The sequence below is a fragment of the Phragmites australis genome, chromosome 7 (assembly GCF_958298935.1).
Source record: "Phragmites australis chromosome 7, lpPhrAust1.1, whole genome shotgun sequence".
NCBI lineage: Eukaryota > Viridiplantae > Streptophyta > Magnoliopsida > Poales > Poaceae > Phragmites > Phragmites australis.
In genome coordinates this window covers 34,169,013-34,195,967 of record NC_084927.1, presented here as the reverse complement: position 1 = coordinate 34,195,967, position 26,955 = coordinate 34,169,013, and the positions used below count along the sequence as shown (strand labels likewise).

At 41.8% G+C, this 26,955-nt stretch overlaps 4 protein-coding genes and 1 pseudogene across 7 annotated transcripts; 3 read left to right on the top strand and 2 right to left on the bottom strand.

The window, feature by feature from the left end:
* The first annotated feature begins 586 nt into the window (after positions 1–586).
* On the top strand, positions 587–3,249 carry LOC133923650 (probable nucleoredoxin 3). 2 transcript variants are annotated; one of them, XM_062368936.1, is made up of 3 exons: positions 587–1,114; positions 1,304–1,795; positions 2,442–3,249. In XM_062368936.1, exons 2-3 carry the CDS (start codon positions 1,499–1,501, stop codon positions 2,871–2,873), a joined length of 729 nt encoding a protein of 242 aa, XP_062224920.1. In that variant the 5' UTR covers positions 587–1,114; positions 1,304–1,498; the 3' UTR covers positions 2,874–3,249. The 2 variants fall into 2 exon arrangements, with proteins under 2 accessions (XP_062224920.1, XP_062224921.1); XM_062368937.1 differs by having other exon boundaries at positions 587–1,795.
* Positions 3,250–5,074: 1,825 nt separating this feature from the next.
* Positions 5,075–10,981, top strand: LOC133924937 (26S proteasome non-ATPase regulatory subunit 1 homolog A-like). Of its 2 annotated transcripts, XM_062370686.1 has the most exons (13): positions 5,076–5,332; positions 6,417–6,480; positions 6,562–6,667; positions 6,757–6,868; positions 6,948–7,116; positions 7,314–7,448; positions 7,531–7,874; positions 7,971–8,106; positions 8,191–8,439; positions 8,521–8,741; positions 8,821–9,079; positions 9,241–9,984; positions 10,347–10,981. In XM_062370686.1, the coding sequence occupies exons 1-13, from the start codon at positions 5,184–5,186 to the stop codon at positions 10,680–10,682; spliced, it is 3,024 nt and encodes a 1,007-aa protein (XP_062226670.1). In that variant the 5' UTR covers positions 5,076–5,183; the 3' UTR covers positions 10,683–10,981. The 2 variants fall into 2 exon arrangements, with proteins under 2 accessions (XP_062226669.1, XP_062226670.1); XM_062370685.1 differs by having other exon boundaries at positions 5,075–5,332; positions 8,191–8,741.
* A 1,248-nt stretch (positions 10,982–12,229) lies between these two features.
* On the top strand, positions 12,230–13,100 carry LOC133925604 (probable histone-arginine methyltransferase CARM1; annotated as a pseudogene).
* Positions 13,101–14,632: 1,532 nt separating this feature from the next.
* LOC133924936 (nuclear pore complex protein NUP88) lies at positions 14,633–22,028 on the bottom strand. 2 transcript variants are annotated; one of them, XM_062370684.1, is made up of 10 exons: positions 21,542–22,028; positions 20,128–20,279; positions 19,665–19,787; positions 19,357–19,501; positions 18,763–18,824; positions 18,249–18,462; positions 15,976–16,890; positions 15,501–15,750; positions 15,146–15,414; positions 14,633–15,028 (listed from the first exon to the last, which is right to left on the bottom strand). In XM_062370684.1, exons 1-9 carry the CDS (start codon positions 21,965–21,967, stop codon positions 15,146–15,148), a joined length of 2,556 nt encoding a protein of 851 aa, XP_062226668.1. In that variant the 5' UTR covers positions 21,968–22,028; the 3' UTR covers positions 14,633–15,028. The 2 variants fall into 2 exon arrangements, with proteins under 2 accessions (XP_062226668.1, XP_062226667.1); XM_062370683.1 differs by having other exon boundaries at positions 14,633–15,414.
* Positions 22,029–26,337: 4,309 nt separating this feature from the next.
* LOC133923649 (auxin-responsive protein SAUR50-like) lies at positions 26,338–26,955 on the bottom strand. The gene has a single exon (XM_062368935.1). It carries the CDS (start codon positions 26,886–26,888, stop codon positions 26,385–26,387), a length of 504 nt encoding a protein of 167 aa, XP_062224919.1. The 5' UTR covers positions 26,889–26,955; the 3' UTR covers positions 26,338–26,384.

Genomic DNA, 26,955 nt, shown 5'->3' with positions numbered 1-26,955 from the left:
AGGTCCCTAAACGGATAGTGGTTTAAAATCTTAGTTCAGATGCGTGGTGATTATTGACTAAACTGGGTAATGGTAATTTAACTTTCGAGATACAGCATTCAAGAAATGCCCGGAAGATGAAAAATGGATCAGAAATACCCATCCCCATCAAGAGCAAACTGATCTGGTGACTTCCTCACTCAAGACAAATTTTCATCATTCATCGGAAGAAAAAAGAAGTGAACATATGATAGTTTCGTAGAAAACGTTTGAACTTCCTATGTTTATTCTACTTGGCAGGATTACCAAATTACATGAGTGAGGTCACTGGGCCAACATATGTCTGAATTTACAACTTGCGATTAAAAAGAATCTGCACAGCACAAGGCACCTTGCAGTCAACATCATCAGCATCCATGCTGATTGGAGGATTATCACACGTTCTGTTTTGCTTTGCCTTCTCATGTTCAGCTTCTTGTCCATCTTTATCCTTATCCAACCTTGCTGTTTTCACCACGGCTGCTCCCTCTGCAGGGTTATTGGAGAGCATATTGCTAGAATATTACTCCATTAGTTGCACACGCAACATGCCAAAGGTATCATTCCTAGGAAGCCATGTTGGAATGGATATCTTAAACATGAAGCAACGATGTCTACAACAAAACCATAAAACCACCAACCATTTTTCTTGTTACCTGTTATTGCCACACAAACAAAAGTAAGAGATGGAAGTATACGAAGAGGGGAACAAACATGCGGAAATGTTACAACTGGCTGGTGTTGAATCTCTTCTCTCCAATGAAGGAAAGGCGAGAGGAATTGTAGTGTTTGGCATTTCTGGTCTTCAATTTATTTTTTGTTCTGATGTTCTAAACAAAGTGTGTTTTCTAGTTCTCTCATGAAATTTATTCAAGCCCTCATTCAGAAAGAAAGCATAGGCTTTTCTATATTTTTCACTCTGAATAATTACTTCTCTGCAAGATTATGTTCACTGTTCTGAAAATACATGTTGGTATGCAGGCAAGCTTTAACTACACTAAACAAACATCGATCTATAAAAGTTCTCCAGGAGAAAGTTGCTGTGTTCTTTAAGCAGTAACTGAAATCTCTGCAGAAGTTTAAACTGCAAAAATGGGTACTTGACATAACTCTTCAAAGTAGGATAACTAACTATTTCATTTGGAAACTAAAAATATAGTTTACAACAACACAGTACAGCCCAAGGCCACAAAATTGTATTGCACTTGTTCTCAAAAGAAAAGAAATTGTTGTTTTTCCAAATTTGTCTCATTGAAAGCACTGAATATCTTTCGTGCAAAAGCAGGAAGTACCTCTGTCCTCCATCAAAGGGAAGACGATCTGCCTCTTCTTCTCAGCTCACTGGTTCAGGCCATGCAGGAACTTCACCCCAAAGCTACTCCAAATCTACACAGCTCTCCAGAACACCGACAAGAATATTGAGATAATATTCATATCACTTGACCACGGGGAGATCAACTTCTTGGATCACTTCAAAGGCATGCCATGGCTCGCCTTGCCATTCGATACTGGCCTAAGGAGAAAGTTGTGCACCCACTTTGGCATTGAGCATATCCCCTCATTGATTCCTTTGTCAGCAACACCATCCGGTGGGTTTGGATTCGACGAGGATGCAGTAAGGCTGGTTGAGGAGTACGGAGTAGATGCATACCCCTTCAGTGCAAAGATGAGAGGGGAGCTGGAAGCCATGGACGATGTCAGGAGACAAGGAGGTAAGCTTCAGGAGCTTCTTGGCTGCAAGGAGAGAGACTATGTCATAAGTGCAGATAGCATAAAGGTGAAACAAAATCTCGTGAACTACTTCTGTAAATTGTCAATGTGTTTGGTAATGCATTACAAAAGTTTCTGAAACAACTAGGACATGATTCAGGCGAGAAATCAGTCTAGATACTGTACAGTAGGTACATCCTATGACAGGGAACAAATAATCTTGCAGAAAACAGGTAGGCACTTTATTAGCAAGGACCCCAACACTGCACACTAATACAAGCTAATCTGCCTGCACAATCTTTCACATCTTACTGATTTTGTTGTACAAGAAAAGGTACCATGAAAATTGGAAGTGCAAGATCAATAGACATTGCTAATTTAACTATGCTTTTGTCATATAGTTCTTGTCATATAAACCATAATAAAACTAGAAATTAAAAACAAGTGTAGTTTCTTAATGCTGTATAAGGAAACTACATGAGATAAAATGTAGTCACCATCAGGACACAATAAATTTGCAGATCATGTGATTGTAGCAAAGCATTAGCCAACAACTCTCTGTAGATAATATGCAATGTTGATAATCCTGATGCCGTATTAAGTGTCTCATACATTAGGCTTACATCCATGTCTCCTTTGCATTATTCATTCTAATACATTTAGTCAGTTTGGCTTAACTTTACAGTTGAACCTCTTATGGCAATGTTTTTCAGATTCCTATAGCTGACCTTATTGGCAAGACAGTCGGCCTGTACTTTGGAGCACACTGGTGCCCACCTTGCCGTGCCTTCACAAAACAGCTCAGGGAGGTGTACAATGAGCTGAAAATCTTAAGACCTGGAAGCTTTGAAGTTATCTTCATTTCTATAGACCGCGGTAAAGAGGAATTCCAAGCAAACCTGAGTGCAATGCCATGGTTTGCCATCCCCTACTCTGACACTGCCAGGCAAGAGCTTACAAGAATATTTGCTATCAAGGGCATCCCAGCACTCCTGATACTTGGTCCGGATGGTAAAGTTCTAAAACAGATGGCAGGTCAGCAATTTCCACTTACGGTGGAACAGCATTCCCCTTCACAGAATCTAGAGTTTCTTAGGTGGAAGAAGTGCTCAGGAAAGAGGGACACAGGCTGCCTTGCTGAGTGAATGATCCCAGACACGAGCATGATCTTGAATTGGACATGGCTAAGGCATATGTCTGTGATCAATGCCAGCAGCAGGGAAGGTATTGGGTGTTCTCTTGCAAGCAGTGCAACTTTGATCTTCACCCCTCGTGTGTAGGAGAAAGTACTTTGGGCAACATCTGAGATACGTATGGTTCAAAAATACCTGACAACAATTATGCATGTACACTGTGTTCTGCAGTTCTAGCGGCAACGTGGCATTGAAAAAACACTGCCACTGTAATAGATTGGGCTTGATGGAAGAAATGGATAAGAACTCTTGTTCGCTGAACGCAAGAACTACTAGGTAAACCTGCTGAAGGAAATAAGTAATCAATTATAAAAATTCAAACAACACTATGTTTACATGCTGATTTTATTAGAAAGTTGTTGGTCCCATTATCAAAATCTTGACAAGCGAGGTTTCAGTAATTCCTCGACTAATTCCCCATGGATACGGAACATCTCATATAGACGACCCTCAAAGCTATTTCATCAAACACATTGTACGCAACCTTAAACACTCAGACAAACACATCAAAATTTATTTATACTTCTATTTCCAGAAATCGGTAATATAGTTGCAGAGTCCTAAATGCGCTGCATAATCCCGAATGGCAGTTTCGGGATCATAGGAAAAACGGCGGCTTCAGATTTGAAGAAATCAAACAAAGGAGCATATCATGATTGCAGAAATCACCTTACGGTCAACACTTGAACTGATCAAATGTGGCCACAAAATGGAAACTTTGTGGGGATTCTATGTTAAGAAGAACTACATATTTTTTCCAAGTAGCATGCGGACAGATTTGACAATGTGAAATTGGGGTCTGGAGACTGAGGAGCGGAACATGGTAAAAGAGACCGAACAATTGCGCTGACGCCCTCATCACTCAACTCTCGTGGCAGATGTCCCCTTGCATTTTTGCATGAAAGGGTCTTTAATTCTCTCAATATTAACTTAGGTCCTTTTCTTAATTCATTAGCCGTCACAATTCTCAAACCCTTCATAAAAGAGTAGACCAAAATACTGTAGTCCAGAGATAAACCATGAATAAGTGGGAGATAGGATAAACACCTTGTGCTCATATGTGACACCTAAGTTTGGGCAAATAATGATAGATACCCACGACACTAAAAAAGATCTCAATTACAATGTCGATGGCAAAGTAGGATGTCGGCTCAACTAGACAATTAATGAATATATCATTAACAAGGTTGATGATAATAACTCGTGGATGTGCTTTCATTCTCAGAAGATAGAACGATTGCTCTACTTAGTCAAACCATCAAAAAGCCTCTGTAATTTAGTTTTTAAATTACTTACGAATAAAGTACAGATAATGGCGATGAAAATGCCATGAAAACTCAAAGAACGCGCGAACAGTGAATTATATTGGAATTTTAAGTCTATTACACCATTATATAAATTTACGCAACTTACATCAATACATATTTCTTTTGTACTATCGAGAGAAGGGTAACAAGAGATGCCCACCATTTTACATTTTAGTCTTTATTTCCACATTGTATAACAAAATGGTGAACTCCTAAAAGGATTAACTCTGTTAGGGGTTACATTAGGCACACTGCACGACTAATGTCATTGTGTCTTTTGTGCACATTCGTGATCATCACTCTTGTCATGTCAACTTACCTCGTGCCATGGTTTTTGAGATTGTTTATGTTGTTTTTTTTACATGCCAAGCCCTCTATTATTATTGACTATAGTTACGTCATGTGATGTGACCGTATGTCACCATGTTGCCTCTACTCTTATAATTTCATCGATGCTCTCTTACCATTATCGTTATTGTCTTGCTGATTATCACTTACCATCACTCTTCGTCCTTGTTAACATCATAGCTGGTAACACTGCTACACATACCGATGAACCTAAATCTAAGACATACTTATGAGTGAAGTGATTCCTTAAACATAATATTGTTAGTAGAATTTTTTATTACATCGAGGACTTTTCCAAACTCTTTATTTTACGATAATTGTTCATTCAATTACTTTGATAGTCCGGCAAACAAAAGAATCTCCAAACACTTTTTCTATAATCTATAAGTAAAGAGCCACTTATCCAGAGTCCGAATTTTGTGTCCTCCGAGTCCGACTACATTGACAACTAACCCCTCGCACTATCTCTATATTTTCAAACTGCACCTTCCAGTCCTTATTGTTTTACTTCGCCTTCTCGTCGCCAACTCATCCAAGCAGAACTCGCGACGCCCAAACCCTCGCACCTCCTCGGCGGCGGCGGCGGCGTACGGACGGCAGAGCTGCCATGGTGGCGGTGGCCACGGTGAGCTCCGCTAGCGGGCTCCTCGCGATGCTGCAGGAGCCGGCGGCGGAGCTGAAGTTGCACGCGCTCGCCAGCCTCAACTCCGTCGTCCACCTCTTCTGGCCCGAGATCTCTACCAGCGTCCCCGCCATGTGAGCCCCACCACTCCTGCCTCCTTCCCCTTTGCTTCCTCTGCGCGTACCTAGTCGCTGCCGCTGTAGCTGCTCTGTTTGCGCGATTCGTTCGGGCGCCGTGGCTTTGCTAGACTTTCTTAGTGTTTCGATCTGCCTCTGTGATTGATGAGAACTATGGAGGGGACGTTGCCCTAGATGTTGTTGCTGTTGCGCCATTCGTTCAGTTCGATCTGGCGTTTGTGCGAGGGAACCGTATGTTATGTCGGTTCTGATCTGTTAGATGGGGATTCCCAAGGGTTAATGCGCTGTTCTTGTGCTCGTTAGGATGAATCCGCATGATTTGAAGCAAAATATAGAACCTTTGCGCCCTTTCTTGGATTTTGCGAGGTTTTGGTGGAGAGATTAAGATATTAAGTTAAAAAAGGAAATATCAGTAGGAGTGAACTGAGGAGGTGGGAGAAATCAGAAAGCTTTGAATTTTCATGGGCGGGCAGGATTACAGTTTGTAATTGTTGTGGCGTTTTGATTTCTTTGACTATAGTACCTATTGTACACTCAGGGAAATATTGGATGAACTGAGGATATGAATATGCTTGGTCCAACAGATGACAGGAAAAATGAATGTCCCTAATCCAATTTCATTCATTTATTTATTTAGTAGGGAATTTCCTCGTTCTGTTCAGTAATGGATAATTCGGTTGCAATAGGTTTGGTAGGTGGTAATGTGTCTTGATAATTTTTAGTTTGTTACTCTCTCCTATATTACGAATTTCTTGTTTCCGAAATGCTTGTTTCACTTGCAGAACCTTTCAATACCTGTATGTAATTGTTATGCACCTAGTTAGATTTTTTTATATGATTATGTTTGTTTCATGGAAGCTATGCGACTTCTGTGATACAGAGGTGCTTTAATTTTAATTTGGATCTAGTTTGTGGAGCTAGATACTTGGTAGTATGGGAACATGTAGAAATAACTTCATTGATCTTTTATTTTGTGAATATGATTGATTAATGATCATGGTTGGACGAACATAAAGTGTGCCTTGTATTTCCAATGATTCAAGTCAATAATTTGTTTCCATCTGTTTCGTTTTTCCTGCAGTGAGAGTTTGTATGAAGATGAGGAGTTCGATCAGAGGCAGCTGGCAGCACTAGTTGTTTCTAAGGTATTATGTCACATAGTTTTATATTTACATGAAAATCTCCTTCTTTTGTATTGTTTATACTGATTGTTGTATATCATGTAGGTATTCTACTACCTGGGCGAGTTAAATGATTCATTGTCGTACGCACTTGGTGCTGGACCCCTATTTGATGTTTCTGACGATTCTGATTATGCCCAAGCTCTTTTAGGTGAGAATGGTCTTAAGTTTTGAGTCATTATGGATGTTATTTTGTCATAATATCTTTTGGTCATCAAATTGCTGGTTGTTCTCTTTCAGCCAAAGCATTAGATGAGTATGCTAGTATCAAGACCAGAGTCTCTAAAGCTACAGAGGAGGAAGAGAATGTCGATCCTCGATTAGAGGCCATAGTGGAGAGGATGCTTGAAAAGTATGATAATATCCTATTGTTTGGTGATATCTCAGTTTTTCAGATGGGTTATTCACCTAATGTTTATTCTTTGTTTCAGGTGTATCCTTGATGGGAAATATCAGCAGGCCATGGGCATGTCTGTTGAATGCAGGAGGCTGGATAAGCTGGAGGAAGCAATTGCTCGGTGCGATAATATTCAAGGGGCTCTATCGTATTGTATCAACCTTTCTCATCAATATGTTAATCACCGTGAATATCGCTTCGAGGTACAAGCATGTTACAACAAACCCTCAGGTCTTAGTTTAGTTTTTTTTTTTTTTTTTTGAGTAGGTTCCTTAGTTTAGTTGTTATGTTGGATGGAAATGCAAGGATTTTTTATAGCTGTGTCCCTGTTTCTGGCATACAGTAAACGCTGCTAAAACAAAATTTAACTAATTGATCAAATACCTCACTCTCTTTACAGGTTCTCCGCTGTCTTGTTAAAATATACCAAACTTTACCAAATCCAGATTATCTGAGCATTTCCCAGTGTCTTATGTTTTTGAGTGAGCCCGAAACTGTTGCAAGCATAATGGACAAGCTGCTTTCTGGAAGCAAGGTACATTTTTATTCTTTCTTCTGTTGCATTATTTGATGGTTTTTGCAGTTACTTACTCGAGATATCATTGCTCATTCTTCAGGATGATGCTCTCCTTGCGTATCAAATTGCTTTCGATCTTGTTGAGAATGAAAACCAGGCCTTCCTTTTGAACGTGAGGAATCGTCTGGCTCCGCAGACCCCTGTGCCATTTAACCCTGACAGTGGGTCAGCTTTACAAGATAATCAAACTGCTAGTGCGGGTACAGGCACAGAACCAACTGGAGATGTTCAGATGAGAGATGACACAACTACACCGAATGGAAGTGCTCACACTGTGGATCCAAATGAGGTAGCACATACCGACAGGCTTGCAAAAATTAAAGGAATACTATCAGGGGAGACTTCTATTCAGCTGACGTTGCAATTTCTATATAGCCACAATAGGTAAAGTAATTATTACTTGCTAAACGGTGACAACTGGCCTTGAGTGCATGCCTTTTCTACCTGATACTGATTTGGCGTTGTTGTTTCTTTCAACAGGTCCGACCTTTTAATTCTGAAAACAATAAAGCAGGCTGTGGAAATGAGGAACAGTGTTTGCCACAGTGCTACTATTTGTGCCAATGCAATCATGCATGCAGGAACTACTGTTGATACCTTCCTAAGAGAGAACCTGGTACTTTTAGTTTTTACTTGCTGCATCAGCATCATGTAGCGATTTTTAGCTGTTTCACTTTCTCATGTTGCTATTGTGTTACAGGAGTGGTTAAGCAGGGCAACCAATTGGGCGAAATTTAGTGCAACTGCTGGATTAGGTGTCATTCATAGAGGCCACCTTCAACAAGGCCGGGCTTTGATGGCCCCCTACCTGCCTCAAAGTGGTGCAGTTGGTGGTGGCAGTCCATACTCAGAGGGTGGTGCCCTCTATGCGCTAGGTTTGATTCATGCCAATCATGGTGAGGGAATCAAACAGTTCCTCCGTGAAAGTCTTCGCAACACCAGTGCTGAGGTGATTATTGTTTCTTACTGTCTTTTGTCTCGTTATTCATTTCATTTATATTTTGCTAACTCCAAACCAACACGCATACAGGTCATCCAGCATGGTGCATGTTTGGGACTTGGGCTTGCAGCTTTGGGCACATCAGATGAGGAGATATATGAGGACATAAAGAATGTCCTTTACACAGACAGTGCTGTGGCTGGTGAGGCAGCTGGTATTGGCATGGGCTTGCTCATGGTTGGGACCGCCAGCGAGAAGGCTAGTGAGATGCTTGCTTATGCACATGATACACAACATGAAAAGATTATAAGGTCAGTGCTGTTTAAATACTGCACAGTATTTCTCAAGAAGCACCCTGTTGTTCTGACATTCTCTCTCTCACACTCGTAGGGGTTTGTCACTTGGTATCGCCTTGACGGTATATGGCAGGGAAGAGGAAGCAGACACCTTGATTGAACAAATGACTAGAGACCAAGATCCCATATTACGTTACGGTGGTATGTACGCATTGGCTCTAGCCTACAGGGGAACTGCAAACAACAAAGCCATCCACCAGCTGCTGCATTTTGCTGTATCGGACGTCAGTGATGATGTTCGGCGGACTGCAGTTATGGCTCTTGGATTTGTTCTATACAATGAACCAGAGCAGGTTTGTGGATTTAAACGCCAGATTACCTTTAGTTACCATCCAGTCTAACTAATGTGTTTTACCGAATTCTATTTCCATTAATTTAGCAGACATGAACTTTCTCTCACAAGCATCAATACCTTTGTTATCCATACCTCACATCTTCTGTTGTAATTCTGCAGACTCCAAGAATTGTGTCCCTGCTCTCTGAATCATACAACCCACATGTTCGTTATGGTGCAGCCTTAGCTGTTGGGATATCATGTGCAGGAACCGGATTAAGTGATGCAATTTCCTTGTTGGAGCCTCTTACATCAGATGTTGTTGACTTCGTGCGCCAGGGAGCTCTCATTGCCATGGCAATGGTAATGATACAGACTAATGAATCCTTTGATTCTCGTGTTGGAACATTCAGACGTCAATTGGAAAAGATCATTCTTGACAAGCACGAGGATGCCATGAGCAAAATGGGCGCCATACTAGCTTCTGGTATTCTCGATGCTGGTGGTAGGAATGTCACAATCAAACTCCTCTCAAGGAACAAGCATGACAAACTCACTGCTGTGGTTGGTCTTGCTGTTTTCAGTCAGTTCTGGTACTGGTATCCTCTCCAATATTTCATCAGCCTGGCCTTCTCGCCAACAGCCTTCATTGGGCTCAACTCTGATCTGAAAGTGCCGAAGTTCGAGTTTGTATCACATGCTAAACCATCCCTGTTCGAATATCCCAAACCGACAACTCAGCAGACTACAACTTCAGTGCTGAAACTACCAACGGCCATTTTGTCAACTTATGCCAAGGCAAAATCTAGGGCAAAGAAGGAGGCAGAAAGCAAAGCTAACCAGGAGAAGACCATGGAAGAGGCTTCTGGTTCTACTTCAGGCAAGGCAGCTAAAACTCAGGAGAAGGATGCCGATGCAATGCAGGTATTAAATAGCTACCTTTTTCTTCATTGTGTTAACATCCACGAGTAAGACTAAGGGCCAGATTGAGGTTGGGATGATGCTATGCACAATGAAATCTAGTTAGTTACAAGTATCTTACTGGTCATGGCTAAAAAAATTCTATATCCAATATAGAAAAAAAAAAGTGATTTTGAAAAGCCACTGCAGTGCCTACAGGCTAACTTGGCTGAAATAAGCTCATAAACTAGTCAGTGTAATGTGTTACTGGCCATTTAGTTATAGTCTACTCAGGCTGTGATCTAGAGGAATTTGCTGTTTCACATAAGCTGCATAGAGCCATATTTAGTCACCTTCAATTTACCTGCTTCAATGTTTGTTTCAAGGTTGATAATGCATTGGAGAAGAAGGCTCCTGAACCAGAACCAACCTTCCAGCTCCTGACGAACCCAGCTCGTGTGATCCCTGCCCAGGAGAAGTTCATCAAGTTCATCGAAGGCGGCCGATATGTCCCTGTGAAACCCGCTCCTTCTGGATTCATCCTCCTCCGAGACCTGCAGCCCACCGAGGCTGAGGTCCTCGCACTGACCGATGCCCCGTCGACAGTAGCAGCAAGCACCGGCAACACAGCAGCTGCTGCGGGCCAACAGGGGTCAGGATCATCTGCCATGGTCGTCGACGACGAGCCGCAGCCACCTCAACCCTTTGAGTACACCTCGTGAGCGTAGATTCATGGGTGCATAGAGGGTTGTTTTGTGGTCAGAACTTACAAATCCCTTCGTCACCGCTATACCTTGCTTAATTTATTCTTTATTGAGTATGTAGTGTGCGGAAATTTTGTTGTTGGTTGGAGAACTTATAGTTATAGGACGGACGTTTGGAATCTGGGATATCGCCTGGGTCAAGCACGGCCTGCTTTCGTTTCCATGTGATGTAATATGCTCAAGTGTTGGCGTCCTCGAACACGCTTTTACCACGGTTTTTATCTATGTTGCAATGCTGATATTGCACCGTTTTTTAACGCTGGGCAACTATGAGACTTTTTTTTCCGTTCTGGTGAATTTCATGTAACTGGAGCTTGAATGCAAGTGTTGACACGCGACGGTACATAAATTGAACCAAGGCAACTGGAAATTGCGTTATTGAAGGTGACCGGAAAATGAGCGACTGTTAGCGAGACCCCAAAGCCCTCTACGTTGTTGGCTTGGAGCGAATCTTGGAAGAAGAGAGAGGGTTTAAGCACCGCTCTGCAGGATAGGATGGCGGTATTTAAGCGGATCGGGATCTTCTGACTTTACCTCTTTCAAGTTATCGTGACTTCACTTAAAATTAAAAAATGTTAAATAACTAACTGAAAAATATCGCATAATTAACCAAAAATCGTTGAACTAGTTATGAAATTAGAAAATATTGCATAACTAATTAGAAAACGTTGAACTTTGGTAAAATTGAAATTCAATCTTGGACGTTGATAATAGATTGAAGGGTTGTTCACATGGGCAAAGTCAGAGGATCCTAATCCTACTTAAGCAGAGCAACTGGTTAGAAAAATATTATTTGTTGTATTTGTGTTGAATATTTGTATAAGAGAAGGTTATGCATAGGACTTGAGTTGTATTAGTGATATAGGATAGAGTTGGTGTCAAACTCTTGAAACATGGTTTTCTCGTAAATATGAAAGGATCATTGATGTAACCATCATGACAACATAGCGACATGCTCGTAGGGGTGACAGTGGTTCTATCAAGACCTCAGGTGACCAATATTGCAACTGTAGGAAAAAGCGACCATAGTCATGCCCCCTGATATGTAGACTTTGGCTAAACCTTGTAAAGAAATATTATATCTCAGGTGGCATCTGTGTTCTTGCATCCTTTGCCTTTGTAGATCAATCGCTTTTGCACAATTTATTTCTAACAAGTGATATCAGAGCTTCATGTCTAAAACCCGGAACATCTCCAAAGCTTCACAGTTGCGGGTTGCGCCACCTATTGTGTGATGGGGAAGACTGTTGGTTTAGTCCCACTTAAAAAATTGATGATGGGGGACACAACTTAAAAGGTGAATGGTCCCTCACCTATCATGTTAGTCTTTTTGGTTGAGTTAATCTAAGATTTTAGTTGTGGTTCTGATTATCCTGTGCGTATAGTAGACCCAATAAGTTCTAGGCTGAGGGCACCAGCTCATGGGTATAGCGAGCCGAGCTAGACCGCTGTGTATTCTAACAAGTGATATCAAGAGTCAAGATTGGATTAGATCTAGAGGCAATATGGAAGATCATGATAGAGGTGCGAGGATCATTCTTCCCAAGCGTCTTTGAAGGATTCATCTCACCGGCACTTGGACAGCTTAGTTTCTTGCAAGAGTTGTATGTTCTGTTCTTTTTTTTAATGCTATTTCAACCTGTTTTTGTGAAGTTAGCTATATCTTGCAAAAATGACAGGTGAGTCGTTGGGGAATGGATCAATAATTTCTTCGATAAGCAAATTTGATACAACAATTGAGGCATCGTCAGCAAAGATGTATTTTCACTACTATGGCCAGCTATTGCATCAGCAAAATATGTTACAAGACTTTGCGAGGGCAGGTCATCTTTTCACCCGAAGTTCTCAGTTCTTTTTATTCCCCTATCCACAGAATGTCATGATACTCACCTTTCTGCATAAATATTAATAAGGTAGTGCGCATTCTTCCCCTTTAGGAACATACTATGCTGCTGTTATGGAAAACCAATCCGACGTTGAGGGTCGAGTTGTGGTTGATATTGGAGCTGGTAGTGGTATTCTTTCATTATTCGTTGCCCAGGTGCACTTTAAGCTTTCATGGTTTCTCTTATTCCCGTGTCTGATATAACATGACAGATGGTGTTTGGTATGTTAATGTTAGGATGGTGCAAGACATGCCTATGCAGTTGAGGCATCTGAAATAGCTGAACATGCTCTACGGTTAATCTCCGGTAACCCATCTCTTGGACAACGGATCACAGTTTGTTTTGTATCTCTTGGATATGTACCCTTTATGGTTACCTTTGACCCCCAACTGATACTGTACTTCCTCCTAATTAGGTCATCAAAGGATAGGTCGAAGAAGTTGAACTTCCAGAGAAAGCTGACATACTGATTCCGAGCCTATGGGTATGACACTATGTTATATTTTCTTCAATGCTTTGATCGTTTTTCTTTAATCTGTATGCCTAGATCCTACACTCCTCTTTCTCCTGCCTGTATCGTACATTGATGTTCTATTATTCTTTCTATTACGAGACTTGTCATGTATTATGGTATATACAGTTTTTTCAGCTAGGTAATGAAATTATATCGGTAGGTTGCTATCATCTGTTTAACCTATTTTTGAATAGTCAGTGTATCTGTATGTAGACCTCTGTTGTTAGAATTTTCATTCTTTTTATGGGTCCCTTGTTAGCTGTGGCAATTGGTAGTACCGTAATAGCCTAATAGGATAGGTGACAATGACAACACTTTCATTATGCACCATTCATTGAGTCTGTATTATGCACTTACATTTTTAATTTTTGACAGAAGAAATCTTCATTTGTTTCGTTGATTTTGCTCACTTTATTAGTGGATTTTTGTTTTCCGAGTTCCAACATTGACAGTGTACTCAGATTTTTTGGAATAAACTATACCATGATTCACTTTTTTCTGTATTAAATAATCCATTAGTGATTTATTTGTACTCCATTGATAAGGGCATACAAGAAATAGCTCCACTTGAACCAACTGATTTTGATCTGTATGATGGAAGGTGGCCGTAGGGGTCATGGAAGACTAGAAGAGGAAGTAGAGGAGGTAGCAGGGAGGCAGAGGCTGAAGTCGAGGTGGAAGGGTTCCAAGAAGTATGAGAAAGCGCCAAGGAAGAAATGAAGAATGCACGTCAAGGGTACACACGTGGTTGTGGTCGTAGATGAGGAAGAATTGTTAGGCCTCGGCCCATCTGAGTGCAGAGCCATATCAATTCCAGAAGGCAAATTTGGTGGGAAGCTTTAGCATGCTTAGTAGTTCAAGCTTGTCACGACTCCAAAAGCTCGTAATAGTAGAAAACATTTTTTGTTATTTCATGCTATAATAATAGTATGACATATGTTTGAAACGTGATACCGTGCAACGGGCACAATACTAGTTAAAAAAACAAGTTTGGGCTGTAACTTACAGGACATCACGCTGGGGCAAAGTGTTAGTCTTCAGCACCTGAATATGGATCTATGCACCTAAATTTGCCAGTTGACACCTTCTCTGTTGTTCGATAGTAAATCCATTCGTCTCCGGTTCATGTCAGTTGCCCTCTTCTGAGCTCCCAACTTCAGCATCCCGTCGTCCAGGTCATTTTCACGTTTGGTTGGGATTGCGGCATGAAATACGCAACATGTCCAAACATATATGAAGCAACCCTGGTGTATTTATCAAAAGGGAAGGGAGGAGACAGAGAAGGGTGAGTGATCACAAGGACTGGTGCAGCCTGCCGCGGGCCGGGGACCCTGAGGCCTGAACGAAGAAACGGGTGAGTGAAGCGACGACCCGGCAGATTGCGAAGGAAGCTGCAGCGTCGCCGGCACATGCGTGGCCAGTTGGGGTCGTACGCAGATGAGTATATATGGCGAACAAACAGGTTTACATCTGCGGTTAAAGTAAACACAAGTGTCGACAACTACATCTCGCATGTCAACATGATAATAACTTAATAAGAGCTAGTAATACACATCTCCTGAACAACAGTATTTGAATAAAATTCGGCCACTCACTATTCTCAGTCACCGGCCATCTAACCTGGACGTACTTTTTCTAGTCGGATCAACAGGTTCTCTCAGCTTCCGACCACGCAGTACAGTACGGAAAATGCCAAACCTAACGCCCACAATCCGCAGGACGCAGAAAGTGAAGCAGACTAGCTACCACTACTCTCGCTACAAGTTACATCGCGCTCGTATGCACTTGCAGTGCTAACTGCTTGCCAGTTCGCAACATGGGCAGCCTTCCCTTGAAAGGTTTCATCAAGAGTTGCTGCTGCTGCATTCAGGGGCGAAGTCCGCAGGCCCACCAAACCTTTCACCCTACAGAAAAATTATACCAAACAGCCTCTATGGATCATGCAGTTCACGTATGTGCCAAGAACTGCCAACCAAAAGAATTATAACTGCATTTTTGCCTTCGGAACAACAAAATTTCACCTATTGTTCCTGGTTCTTGAGTTCATGATCAATAAGCCGCAGCTTCAGATTGTTCTCTTCATTGAGGAGTGAGAGCCTCTCTAGCGACGATTTCAGTAGCGACATCTGGGATTCTGAAACATGGCTTCTTCCACCTTTTGGTGTCTGCCATGGTGCCATTCCTGTGCCAGATGCACCGCCCATGGACTGGTGAGCGAACCGTTTCATCCTCGCACTCAAGGCAGCAATGGAAGAACGCAAAGCATCCTGCTCCACATCTGCAAACCTGTCTGCAAAAAGTTTTAGCAAATACAGATTCAGTTAGGACACGAAACTGCAGGGGAAGAATGTAAAGTCATGTTCCACATTTACTGACCAAGCTGTGCCTTGAACTCCTGCTCTGCCTGTGATAATGGTTTCTTGTTTGCAGCGGGAAGCATCTTGAAGGTATCTATCCGCTTCTCCAATAGTTCGTACACCTTGAAGGCCCGATCTATCCTCATATTAATGTCTTGGTCTTTGGCTTCTATGGATAGAAGTGACTGCTTCACTGCTTCTAAGCGTTTCTGTTTGTCTTCAATTTCTGTCTTCACATAGTCAGCATGTTCCTTGAGCTCAATGAAAACCTAAAGTATCATTAAAGCAAACTCTTAATCAGTGTATTTTCCTCTTATCTAATCAGTAATGATGTGTTTATATTGTTGTGATTACTGATTAACAGATTTAACATGATCAGGTATCTGCAGAATCGAGTACTTTCAGTTGTCCAACAAACATTGCCCCACAACTGCAAATGACAAGTTCTATGGACTGAAAAATATGCAAATACAATCATGGCAACAATTTTGTACCTTGTGCCCGTACTCCACATAGTACTCATGGAAGACCTTAATATAGTGATGAAGCGTGGATTTTCCTTCAATAGAGTCAGGGGTCAACGACCTCAGGCTTGACGAAGATGGAAGTATGGGTGGGTCTGGACCAGCGACAAGCTCTTTGCTGATCATTCCAGTTGTGGGAGGTTCCACGTCCTTAATGCTCTTGCTATCTATGTTAAGCTGAAGAGGTGTTGGTTCCTTCCAACCCTTCATCTCCACTACAAAGCACTCACCAGGGCATGTGATGCCAACTAACTGTACATGGCCATATGCATCGGCTATGGTAACAAACCCAGAAAGGAAAGGAGCACTTGTTTCACTGTTGCCTGTAGTGAGGACAGGATGCACGGAGGGTGGTGTTGAAGCCATTTCAGGGTATGAAAATGGCAGGAAGTGCAGCGTGACCATGTCAAGCCCCCCACCATGAGCACAATAAAATCTCTCTGGGACAAGGGGGTCCGGAAACAATGACAAAGAGCTATCATTAGGAGTTTTTGGTAGTGCCAAATCCACAATTGCAAGTCGTAGCAAAGGAGGAGAGTGCCACATCCAAACAGCTTCTGTGTTGCCCTTCACATTTGATCCCGTACTAGATGGTCGATATGATCTCAAGGCCAAAGGATCTTGTGAATTAGAGTCACATATCATGGCAACACTCTTTATTTGTCCATGTGAATCGACCTTAAGGCGAGTAGGAATCCCGATGTTCCACTGTGGTTGAATTTCATCAGCAAAAGCATCAATCTGGAGCTGCCCACTACCCCATGCAGTCACAAGAACTGAATCTTTGCCAGCAGAACTGTACATGAAACCAACAGCTTTGCCGTCACAAGAGCTGCTCTTGCCTTCAGATCCATTGTTGTCCTCGCAAACTCTACAAAGAGGCCCCTGCATGGATGCTCAACCTGATCAATGTACATATTGATTCACGAGCTTCATGATAAAAGCATAGAACACTAGTTACATAGACAATAGGTAGTTTGAATTTGGAACATCAAATTTAAATAAAGTTTCCGGCTTTTCAAGTTCACTTCTCAATTCTGGTGATATTTGATCACTTACCTTTCAAAAATTGTAAATTTTGTACATGTATTAAGATAAACTAATGAAATAAATAAATGGAAATTATGAATAAGTTATGAAGTAGATCACTTGTTTCCTGAAGAAACTTCAGGCTAATAATGGATTAATTCACAGAAGAAGTTAGACCTATAGAAAGTAAGGCAACCTTCCAAGATATTTGAGAAAATAATTAAATTAAATAATTGTTCCTTTTAGTATTTCCTTCCCTTTTCTTTCTCCATATAAACACTGTGAAATGATCTCAAAATATGTGGATACTGTCAGAACATCTTAGCCCATTGTTTGGTTCATAAACAAAAACCCATGGTTCTGGCTTCTCCTGAGTTGGTGCATAGGCACCTGAGTGTGGCAGACATATCTATGTGCAAGAAGTGGAAACTTTTGGTCACAAACCAATCAGCGCTAACTCCTACATAAAGGCAAATGTCATGTACCACTATGAACATCTGCATGAAGCATTACTAGCTTAAAAATGCAATGCCCTTTGCTACCTCTTCTACATGACCGGATTATGATATCCTACTTTTTTTTCAAAGAAAGAACAATACTTTAATTTTATATACCCAGACTGATAGACATTCCGTTCTATTTTTACACGAAACTGAATCTCACCTCTAATTTCGGAACAATAGTCATCCGCCTTTTTCCTTAAGAAAGTACTCATTTGATGTTACAATGCACAAACAGATGCAATAATGTAGTATGAGAACATGTTACAAATCTAGCCATCCCATGCCCCAAGTTTTTATAAAATCAACTAAAATTAAAGGTGACAGAAATATCAGCCCATATTCAATAAAAATAGGTCCAAAGCCTTTGGTATAAAAAAGGAAATGCTTGACATACAACCATTTGAGTACAACTCGAGTACAACCATGCATTTAAAACATCTGATGCATTTATGAGCTTCCATCCAAGTGATTTCAGCCATTGGATCCTGAGTTGTACTCGAGTTGTACTCAAATGGTTGTGCTTGTAACAGTGCTCGTCTAAAAATATCAGCTCATATTCCAAAATCAAAGATGAATTTCTCTGCCCTTTACAACACCAGTCCATTGGAAAGCTCTTTTGTTATCAAACACACAGACTATCAGTAATTGCTGCATGGCACAAGGTCTGCCATTCTCAGACAAATATCTCACAAAATGAAAGTACAAGCAGACCTGTAATGCTAGAGAATCATCTACTGGAGCATATGGATGAGCTCTTGATATCAGCAAACTGGTATCTGTTGATTGATGTAACAAGTCAGGAAATGTTGCTTCCAACCAAGCAATGGCCAAATGTGAGTTAGTGACAACATTCGGATTTGAAGATTTCAATCCAAATGCATTGACATCTTCGTATATTTCTTGAATATGCCTTTTGCTATAGTCACTGCATCATGGAAAAACAAATCTCAAAATAAATATAAAAAAAACCCAATCCGCGGATACAGAAAGTACATTGTGGCATTAAGATTCCTTTTCATAGTCATAAGCCAATCTCAAAGGTCAAAACAAATCCAAGATAAAGAAAGTATATTGAGGCATTAAATTTCCATTTCATTGCCTAACAGATGCGCCATATTTACCTTTTGCGAAATAAAATTAGCCTAACAATTTGTAGCTTTGACAATGTTAGGCATCATAGAATCATAAGCATTAAAAAAAATTAAGGAGAAACAAGTCATATTACCTTCCAAATGGAACAATGGGACAGATCACAAAAATTGAACCATCACTGAATAAGATGAAAACCTGCATAAAAGGATGGGCTTATATGTGAGATCAAGCACAAGAATAAGCCATTCAACATACAAAACCAAATGGTAACTATAATGATACTACAAATGTCCAAATGGCAACTTAAAACAAATTTGATACAAGTCAACTATGGCACGCATTTCTGTAACTCTGTTATGACTATGAACTATGTGAGCATAGATTCCCACACACACAAAAAAAAAAACAGCATGTCACTCCCAGATGGCCATGTTCATTGTACAAAGATGTCACAAATGCAGATCGTGTAGACTATATATTGTGACCCTAAGACTTTAAACAATGTCACCAGTAAATTGCCCTAAGGATGGTTTGAACAAGACTATATTATCTACTTTAAGTGGCAAGTGACTGTGTTATCATCTTCATTGCTAGTTCACCATAATAATCCAGATGAATGTGAAATCAATTCTGATTTTTCCTTCGAACCTAATATAGACACTACAAATCGTTCAGTTTTTCTGGAGTACTTTTATGAGATCTAGGAAAGCTTATTTAAGCGACATACCGAAAATCTATCCCATAGATGATCACTCCCATAAGAGAATGCCACTGGACAAATTGCCGAAGCATTCTGACATTTTCCAGGTACAATTGGCTGCAAATAAAATTCCTGCTCTGGCTGCTCTAAATCGGATGACAGATCAAATAACCTGCAGAAAGGTTTCTTGATTTTCTATCAAAGGATTATGCAGAGAAATATAAGAAAACTGGTGAGGACATCTTTCTCATTCACAAGCTGTAATAAACTGAACACAAAGAAGCTTATAATAGAATGAGATCCGTTCATGTAGCACCAAAGTTCATTTAGCATACCTGAAAACAGCATCTGATGTCAAAACTGCAAAATGGTTGTTGCTAAAAGGGTGCCAAGATGCCTGCAGAACTTTTATGCCACCACTGTTACTGGGCAGGATCTGAGAAGCAATTGGTGCAGTCCTGTTGTGAATTTCATATGTGCAAGTCAAATGTTGGGAAAGAAAATGTTGTTGTATAATGAAGATATCGACAAAGATACCAAAACATGAAAAACAGATAGCTATGCAGCTCATTAGTCTGAAGAGTAGAAGAATGTAAGGTATTTGGATGCTGTCTTCAATAATTATTAACTTAATGAGAATGGTATCTAGGAAAAAAACTGATCTTCAGGTCCATGACCAAAGGAATGCAGGCGAAATAAAAATATGTTGTTTCATTGATTTTGTTGTGATAACATTTTATTTTCAACTTAAATGACCACAAAACAATCAGTAAATAAAGGGAAAGGAGAGCCATATACCTGCAAATGATTGTATCACCGTCTTCAGATAACCTCTCATGTACATATAAAATACGAACATTATGTGATCCAACAAGTAGCAGTGATGAACCATCAGCATTAAGTGATATGTGAGTGACCACATAACCAAGATCAGTCTCTGGCATCAACATCTGTGCAGAAGTAACATATCCGTATCAGATACTATGGAATATGATCTCCATAAGAAACGAATGCATAAGTGTTGCAACTTATAGGGCCAGTTTGGCAAAGCTACAACTCCAAGAATTCTTGGAGCTGGGTATTCCTAGCTTCAGGAATTCATGGAGCAGGAGCTGTGGGTACATTGAGGGTATTTGGGTGAGCCATCTTGTTCCTATTTTAGACTAAAAACAGAGACTTAAAACAACTTTATTTTAGCCTACAATCCCAAAATCTGACATGAAGTTGGAAGCTAGAGCTCTACCAAACAAGGTGATAAAAGCTTGCTCCTTGAGTATAAACATAACAAACTGGGTTTTCCCTCCATTCAATTATGACAGGATTTAATGCATAAAACTGAGGTCAGATGAAGCAATACTGCTAAGAACAAAACCATACGGGGAGAAAGAACAATTGTATTAATTTCAAACAAGAACTGCCACCTTCCAAAAGAATCATATCACTCTACGAAGGAAAGGATTTTTGTCCCTACGGGGAACATCACCAGTTCACCATCGTAAGGAGGGACTAGGATTTTCTTTGCAGAAGTGGTAGGAATGGGGATGCCTGCTGCATCCATGTTCCCATCAAATCACCAGAAGATAGAAATGTGCAACTAAGATGGTACACAGCTGCACTTTCATGTGTTAAACTTGATATTGTATACTTACGGCTTCCATACTACTATAGTGACTTACATTAGTTATCCATGCATTCAATTAACACAATGAATCCATTGAAACTTAATATTGTTGGCCTGTTTCGCTCTTTCCATAACATATTCTTCAACAAGATGGGAAAAGGAGGAAAGCAGCCCCTAAAAACTAAATGGCAACAGCGCTAAAAGGGTATTCCTGACTCTTTCCAATCCTAACAAGCTCCCCATTTCTACAAATTAGAGAATATCTTCTCTTCCCTGTAATGCAGTACAAGCCACTACGGAATATGGTACAGAAACAGTACTGCCTGAATTCTAAAACCACTCACAGAACTAAGAATCCCAATGTGCACACAGTTGCACAACACCTCGCCCACAGAAGCTCACTGGCAAATTAGTATTAAGGTGGCAGTGAATTGCATATTGAGCTCGTCTCTAGTTCGAATTCACAAACATAGGCCTCCAATCCAGTGACCGGAAAGCAATCAGATCGAACCTACGGAGAGAACAGACGCGATCCCTAGCATTTCATATGGCATTAGCAGAAAAACGCGACCACAAGGGGAAACACCTCACCACGGAAGGTACGGCGGCTTCCACGGCGACCTCCTCCCCGTCATTCTCCGCCTCCGCGTCCCGAACCCGCACGCATATCCGGTGGGCACCGCACGCCGAAGGGTCCCACACGTACAGCCGCGACGCGGTGGCGTCCCACGCGGCGCCGCCACCGCCGCCCTCGCCATCGCCAGCGCGGAAAGAGAAAGCTGGGTGAGAGGGCAGCGGCACCCACTGCGCCGGCGAGTAGATTCGCTTCGGCGCCGGGCGCGACTTCGGCCTGGAGGAGGTGGACGCGGAGGAGGGGGTGAGCGCGAGGGACGGAGACGGCGAGTGGAGGCCGCGGCGAGAGAGTGGGGTGGCCGGGGCAGGGGCCGGGGAGTGGCGGATGGGAGGTGGAGACCCCGGGGGCGAGGACGGCGGCGGCGGCGCGGTGAAGCGCGTCATCAGCGACGGGGACGAGTTGCAGTGGAATGGTCGGGAGCGGAGCGGGGGTTTTGGGTTTGGGCTCGATTTGTGGCTTTGATAGAGATTACCCAAAAAGGTCTCGAATGAACGCCTACCGTGTCAACATCTGAAGGTTAAGGCCCACGGTTCCAGTGAACAACTCAGCCCAAAGAGAACTGCACGGCACAAGGAAACAGATAAAAAAAAGAGAGCTTTTATATTTTTAAAATCAAAAAATTGCAAATATATGCGACTGTTTTGAAAAAATTGCAATATAGACTCATATCTCTCATTGGAAGGGTGACAGAGAAATCTTTTAGAGAGCTAGATGATAGCATCTTTTACATCACAGAATTTTTCATGATAATTTTAATAGTGTTTTGAATTTTAAGAGCATTGTAACTCAGTATTTTCTGATTTTTAAACCTATCGTGCCCTTCCAACAAGTAACAAGTCTTCTAACGGGTGATAAGAGTCTAAATCTGTAATTTTGCAAAACAGATACATATATTTGCAATTTTTTATTTAAAAATAAAAAAATCTCTAAAAAAGAAGACCGAAAAGCAACAACTGTCCCTTCTCGCCTTCGCCTTCATCCTCTTCGTCTTAGCCATCTTCATGACAGCGCAATTACTCACGAGATCCTAATGGCAGCTAGCACAAGACAGCAAAACGTGGAGCCTAAAGCCGCGATGTATCTCTGTCACACGGATAGCATGGTCACAATGTCTGAATCCGGAGGTTTGCTCAATGCAGCTGCGAACAAAGTGCCAATCTGTGCAGCGATTCACCTGTCTCCCTTGTTCCATCAATCCCAGCGTCCTAATAACAGAAGAATAAAATCGTCCGCTGAAGGCTGGGGTGATCTTGAATTCTTGATAGTGTCACTTGCACTCATCTTATCTGCACAGAAAGCACTGAAGAAAATTGAAACTTCACACCTTCAAAAAAGGCTGAAACTATACAGATTAATTTGTAGTTAAGTTGCAGGATTCAGGCATCCTTGCGACAGCAACTGAGACGGCACGAAACGTGAGCTAAGATCTTCTCACATGCATGATATCAGTATTAGGTCATTTATGCTTATATTTCTTTTCGGTCTTGGAAGACATGGTACTGAAAGAAAAAGCAATCGAGGAAATTGCCATCGTAATCAATACTTTTCGTCCATTTTCAGAGACAGCAGCCTTGCCAAACATGATCTGAAACCTTGATCTCTCCCACATGATTAGTACCAGAATTAAGCCTTCTTATTATTCCTTGCGCACATGAAACTCGAGACAAAATGTGAGTAGGATTAAGTCATGTGCCTCCATATCTTCCTCCTTTGGTAAAACCATGTGCCACTTCTTTGCAACACCTCTCTGCAGTTCTGTTCTGCAAAGTGGCAACTCAGACGCAATACCTCCGACACAGGTTTGAAACAAAACACGAGCAAAAATCTTTTGCATATCTCATCACATGCAAATGAATGACAACAACTTGCATAAGCTTCGTTTGCTGCTGTGTTATTGACAGTTGCAAACAACTGCACATGTACAAGATTTCCTGTAACTGGGCATCTATACGTTAGACAGAAAATAATGCTACTTGTGTGTTGCCTTTAAATCAAGGTGCCTTCTCACATGCGCTTGCATGGCAAGATCATACCATTCATGTTCCGATGTTTGCGAAACATGAAACCAATCCAACTTATTGTTTTAGCTGAATTACTTTCAGTAGGCCAGGAGCAGTGACCAGGGTGGTTGTTCGTTGCTGCTAACTTGCTATGGCCCATCCTTTTTTGCATTATTATGCTATAACAAGAAACCTCTTTCAGGCAGATGGGGAAAAATGTCCATTTCTCTGACCATAACTTGTTTTATAGCTACTAGTTAGTGACCCTGACTTTCTTTTCCTTTAAGCAATAATTGTCAGTTGCGGAGAACAACCAAATATGTAGTCTAACTTCAATCTTTGAATGGTCCAATGTTCAACTTATACTAATTGGTTAAGATGCAAAGTTGACTCAAGCCTCCCTTGTGCTCCATTCAGTGACACTACTTTAGTTCCATGGTAGGCCATATAACTTCAGTAATTTAGCCTTGCTTTTTCACAGTCTTATATCATGATAGGCCATATGTAAAAAAATAGTAATAATTACTATTTCATACATCACTTATGTCTCACAATGAAGTCTTGGCTTTCACGGTTCATCCTTTTCTCTGCAGAAGAAATGTAACACTTTCTAATCACCTGCAATAGCGCCGAGCGATTTCTTTCTTTCTTTTTTGCTCTCATTTCTCATATCAGCATATTCAACGACAATAAGAGGAGAATTACTCAGTATCCTACAGGCTACGATTGTAGAGGCCGGTTCTCCTCCATTGATAGTCGCGCGAATCGCACATGCGGCGACTCGACTGCCTAAAAACAAGCAGTGGCAACCACTGGTGGTTTGTGATGCAAGGTGCTGCTCCTCTCCTTGTTAAATGTAACTCAATGGATCCGTGGATCCAATGCAAATGCAACGCAAGTACTGGAGCCGCATCTGAAGGTACGTCCTTGCAGGTACTTGAGCAATGGCTGGCGACCCATCAATGGCCATAAACTAATCAGCCCCCTGCCTACGGGGATGCTCTCCATTACTTGCTTGACACTTCGCAACGTGCAGAGCACATGCTAACTCACCGGTCACACGGCTCACATGGCCGGCTCTTGCGGTTCAAGAGGCTTATGGGGATTGGCCTGAACCCCGTGAAATTGTTCAGATGTGTAACGGTTGAAGATAGCGGTAGTTCATTTTTCAGAATCGGCTAATGAGAAGATTCACATCGCAGTTCGTCATGAATCTGAATGTTCAGAACTCTTCTTCAGTCTCCACTTTCAATTCTGAACATTGACTATTGCTTCCAGAGGTGAAATCCTCTCGATCATTGAGATGTGTGTGTAAAGGAGTTGAGGACAAGTTCTTGACAAACCGCGCATTTTGTTCGTATCATTGTCACTGGATAATTGAGTTGGACTGAAGTTTTCAAAAATAAAAAAAGGTAACATAATTGAGTTGGACTTAAGGGGATCGGAATCTAAGCTTCTTGGGCTGAACAACCTTGTGCTTCTAACCAGAATTTCAACGTACGCTTCGTAGGCACACTAGACCTACGGTGCCGCATGCGTTTGCATTGGGAGGCGAAGCAGCACCTTATCGAGATGAATTGTTGGACCAGATGAATCTTTTTGAGGTGAAGCTACGTTTCTTGGAGTAATATTGATATTTCCTCCTAACTTGAAGAATATTCTCCCCACATTTCTTGGCAATGCACTGATAAGAAGACAGATGAAATCGTTAGGCTGTTCCTTTTTTATATTCAGAAAAAGGCACTCCACTTTTCCTTTGCGTTCAGGCTAACGAAAAAGGAAGAAAGTAGCAGACGAAACATTGACCTGAAAAGATGAGTACAGATCGCTCAAGTAGGATTACGTCATTAGATAACTAGTATCTCCACTTGAAAGGAGAAAATCAAAGAGGAAACTGAAATAGAAAAGGAATCTCGAACAAACATCAAACTACATTGAACTGAAGTCTGAAGATATTGCCAACCTTTTTTCTTATAGAAAAAAATGAAAACCTGAAATACAAGTTATGCAATGTACAGAGCCGAATGCAGAGCACGGGCGCCAAATATACATCACATCAGGAATATGGAGACTGAATGGGTTTAGTAGAGACTAGAGAGGAATCTCATGCAACTTTGGTGTTGATAGGGAACAAGAACACCGGTACATCGCTCTAGGAGCAGTAACCTTTTCAGGACTTCGAAGGCAGCGTTGTCCCTGAGTTTCTTCTTTCAAACAACTGGCTTTCAAACAACTTTGGTGTCCCTAAGTCTTGACCAATGCTTACCACATACTCGTGCCCCATTTGAAGTAGTAGTAAATGGCTCTCTTCCCAACAAAAACAAATAGATACTGCGTTTGATCAAACTATACTCGGAACTAATGCCAAATTTGCACCCATTTCATAGAATAGTACGCAAACGTACTGATGCGGCACATTACAGTGTGCCCAACTAGTCAAGACTTAATAAACAACCGTGATGTACTGCATAAAGATAGAAGGGCAATAACTGCAAATCAAGAATGACAAAGGACCAGCCAAAAAAAAAATTCAAAAATTTCACAGAAGAAAGTAAAATCCTTCATTTCCACATCAATCTTTCCATAGTTCCATCCATGATGGCTGCATTACCCAATCCAGATCAGCTCAACAAAGATATAATCAGGCGGTAATTCTAAACCGTGGGGGGAGATACCATCGATTCATCCCTCACCACACAAGGCTTACAAAACACAAGAAAAATGTAAAAGAAAAAAAACACTTTTTGTTTTTGTTTTTGTTTTGGCACAGCCAAGAAGCGGCGGTGTTCTTGAGCCCCGCCTATCTGCAGAGCGGGTTGTGGGGCGTGCCGTTGCCGACCTCGTCGGCGGCGTACTCGACGCTGCAGTAGCAGAGTGCGGCATCCTTATTCTTCTCGACGGCCTTGAGGATGGTCTCGAAGACGGGGACTTCGCAGGGGATGCGGAGCACGCCCTCCTGCTGGAACCCGAACTCCTCCTCCGCCTCCCGCAGCAGCGCCGCGAACGCGCGGTGCTTCAGGTACTCCGTCGGGATCACGAACCTCTGCATTGCGGGGCCCACGCACACCGCCAGGTGGCCCTTCGGCGGCGAGCCTGAGGGGGGGCCGTCCGTGAAGGACAGGGTCCGCTTCAGAAACTTCTTGGCCTTGCTCTCGCCGCCGCCGCCGGCATTGCCGTTGGCGCCGGCGGTGGCCGAGTTGGGGTCCTTGGGGGCGACGGAGAGCTTGCGCCACTTCTTGAGCATCTGCTGCATCCGCACGATCTCTGTGATCTTGTTCGATTTCTTGACGCCGGACTGTTCCATTTGCGCTTCTCCTGGCTACGAACTTGGGAAAATTTTCTGCTGGTTTTTGGGCGTTTTCAACGGGTTT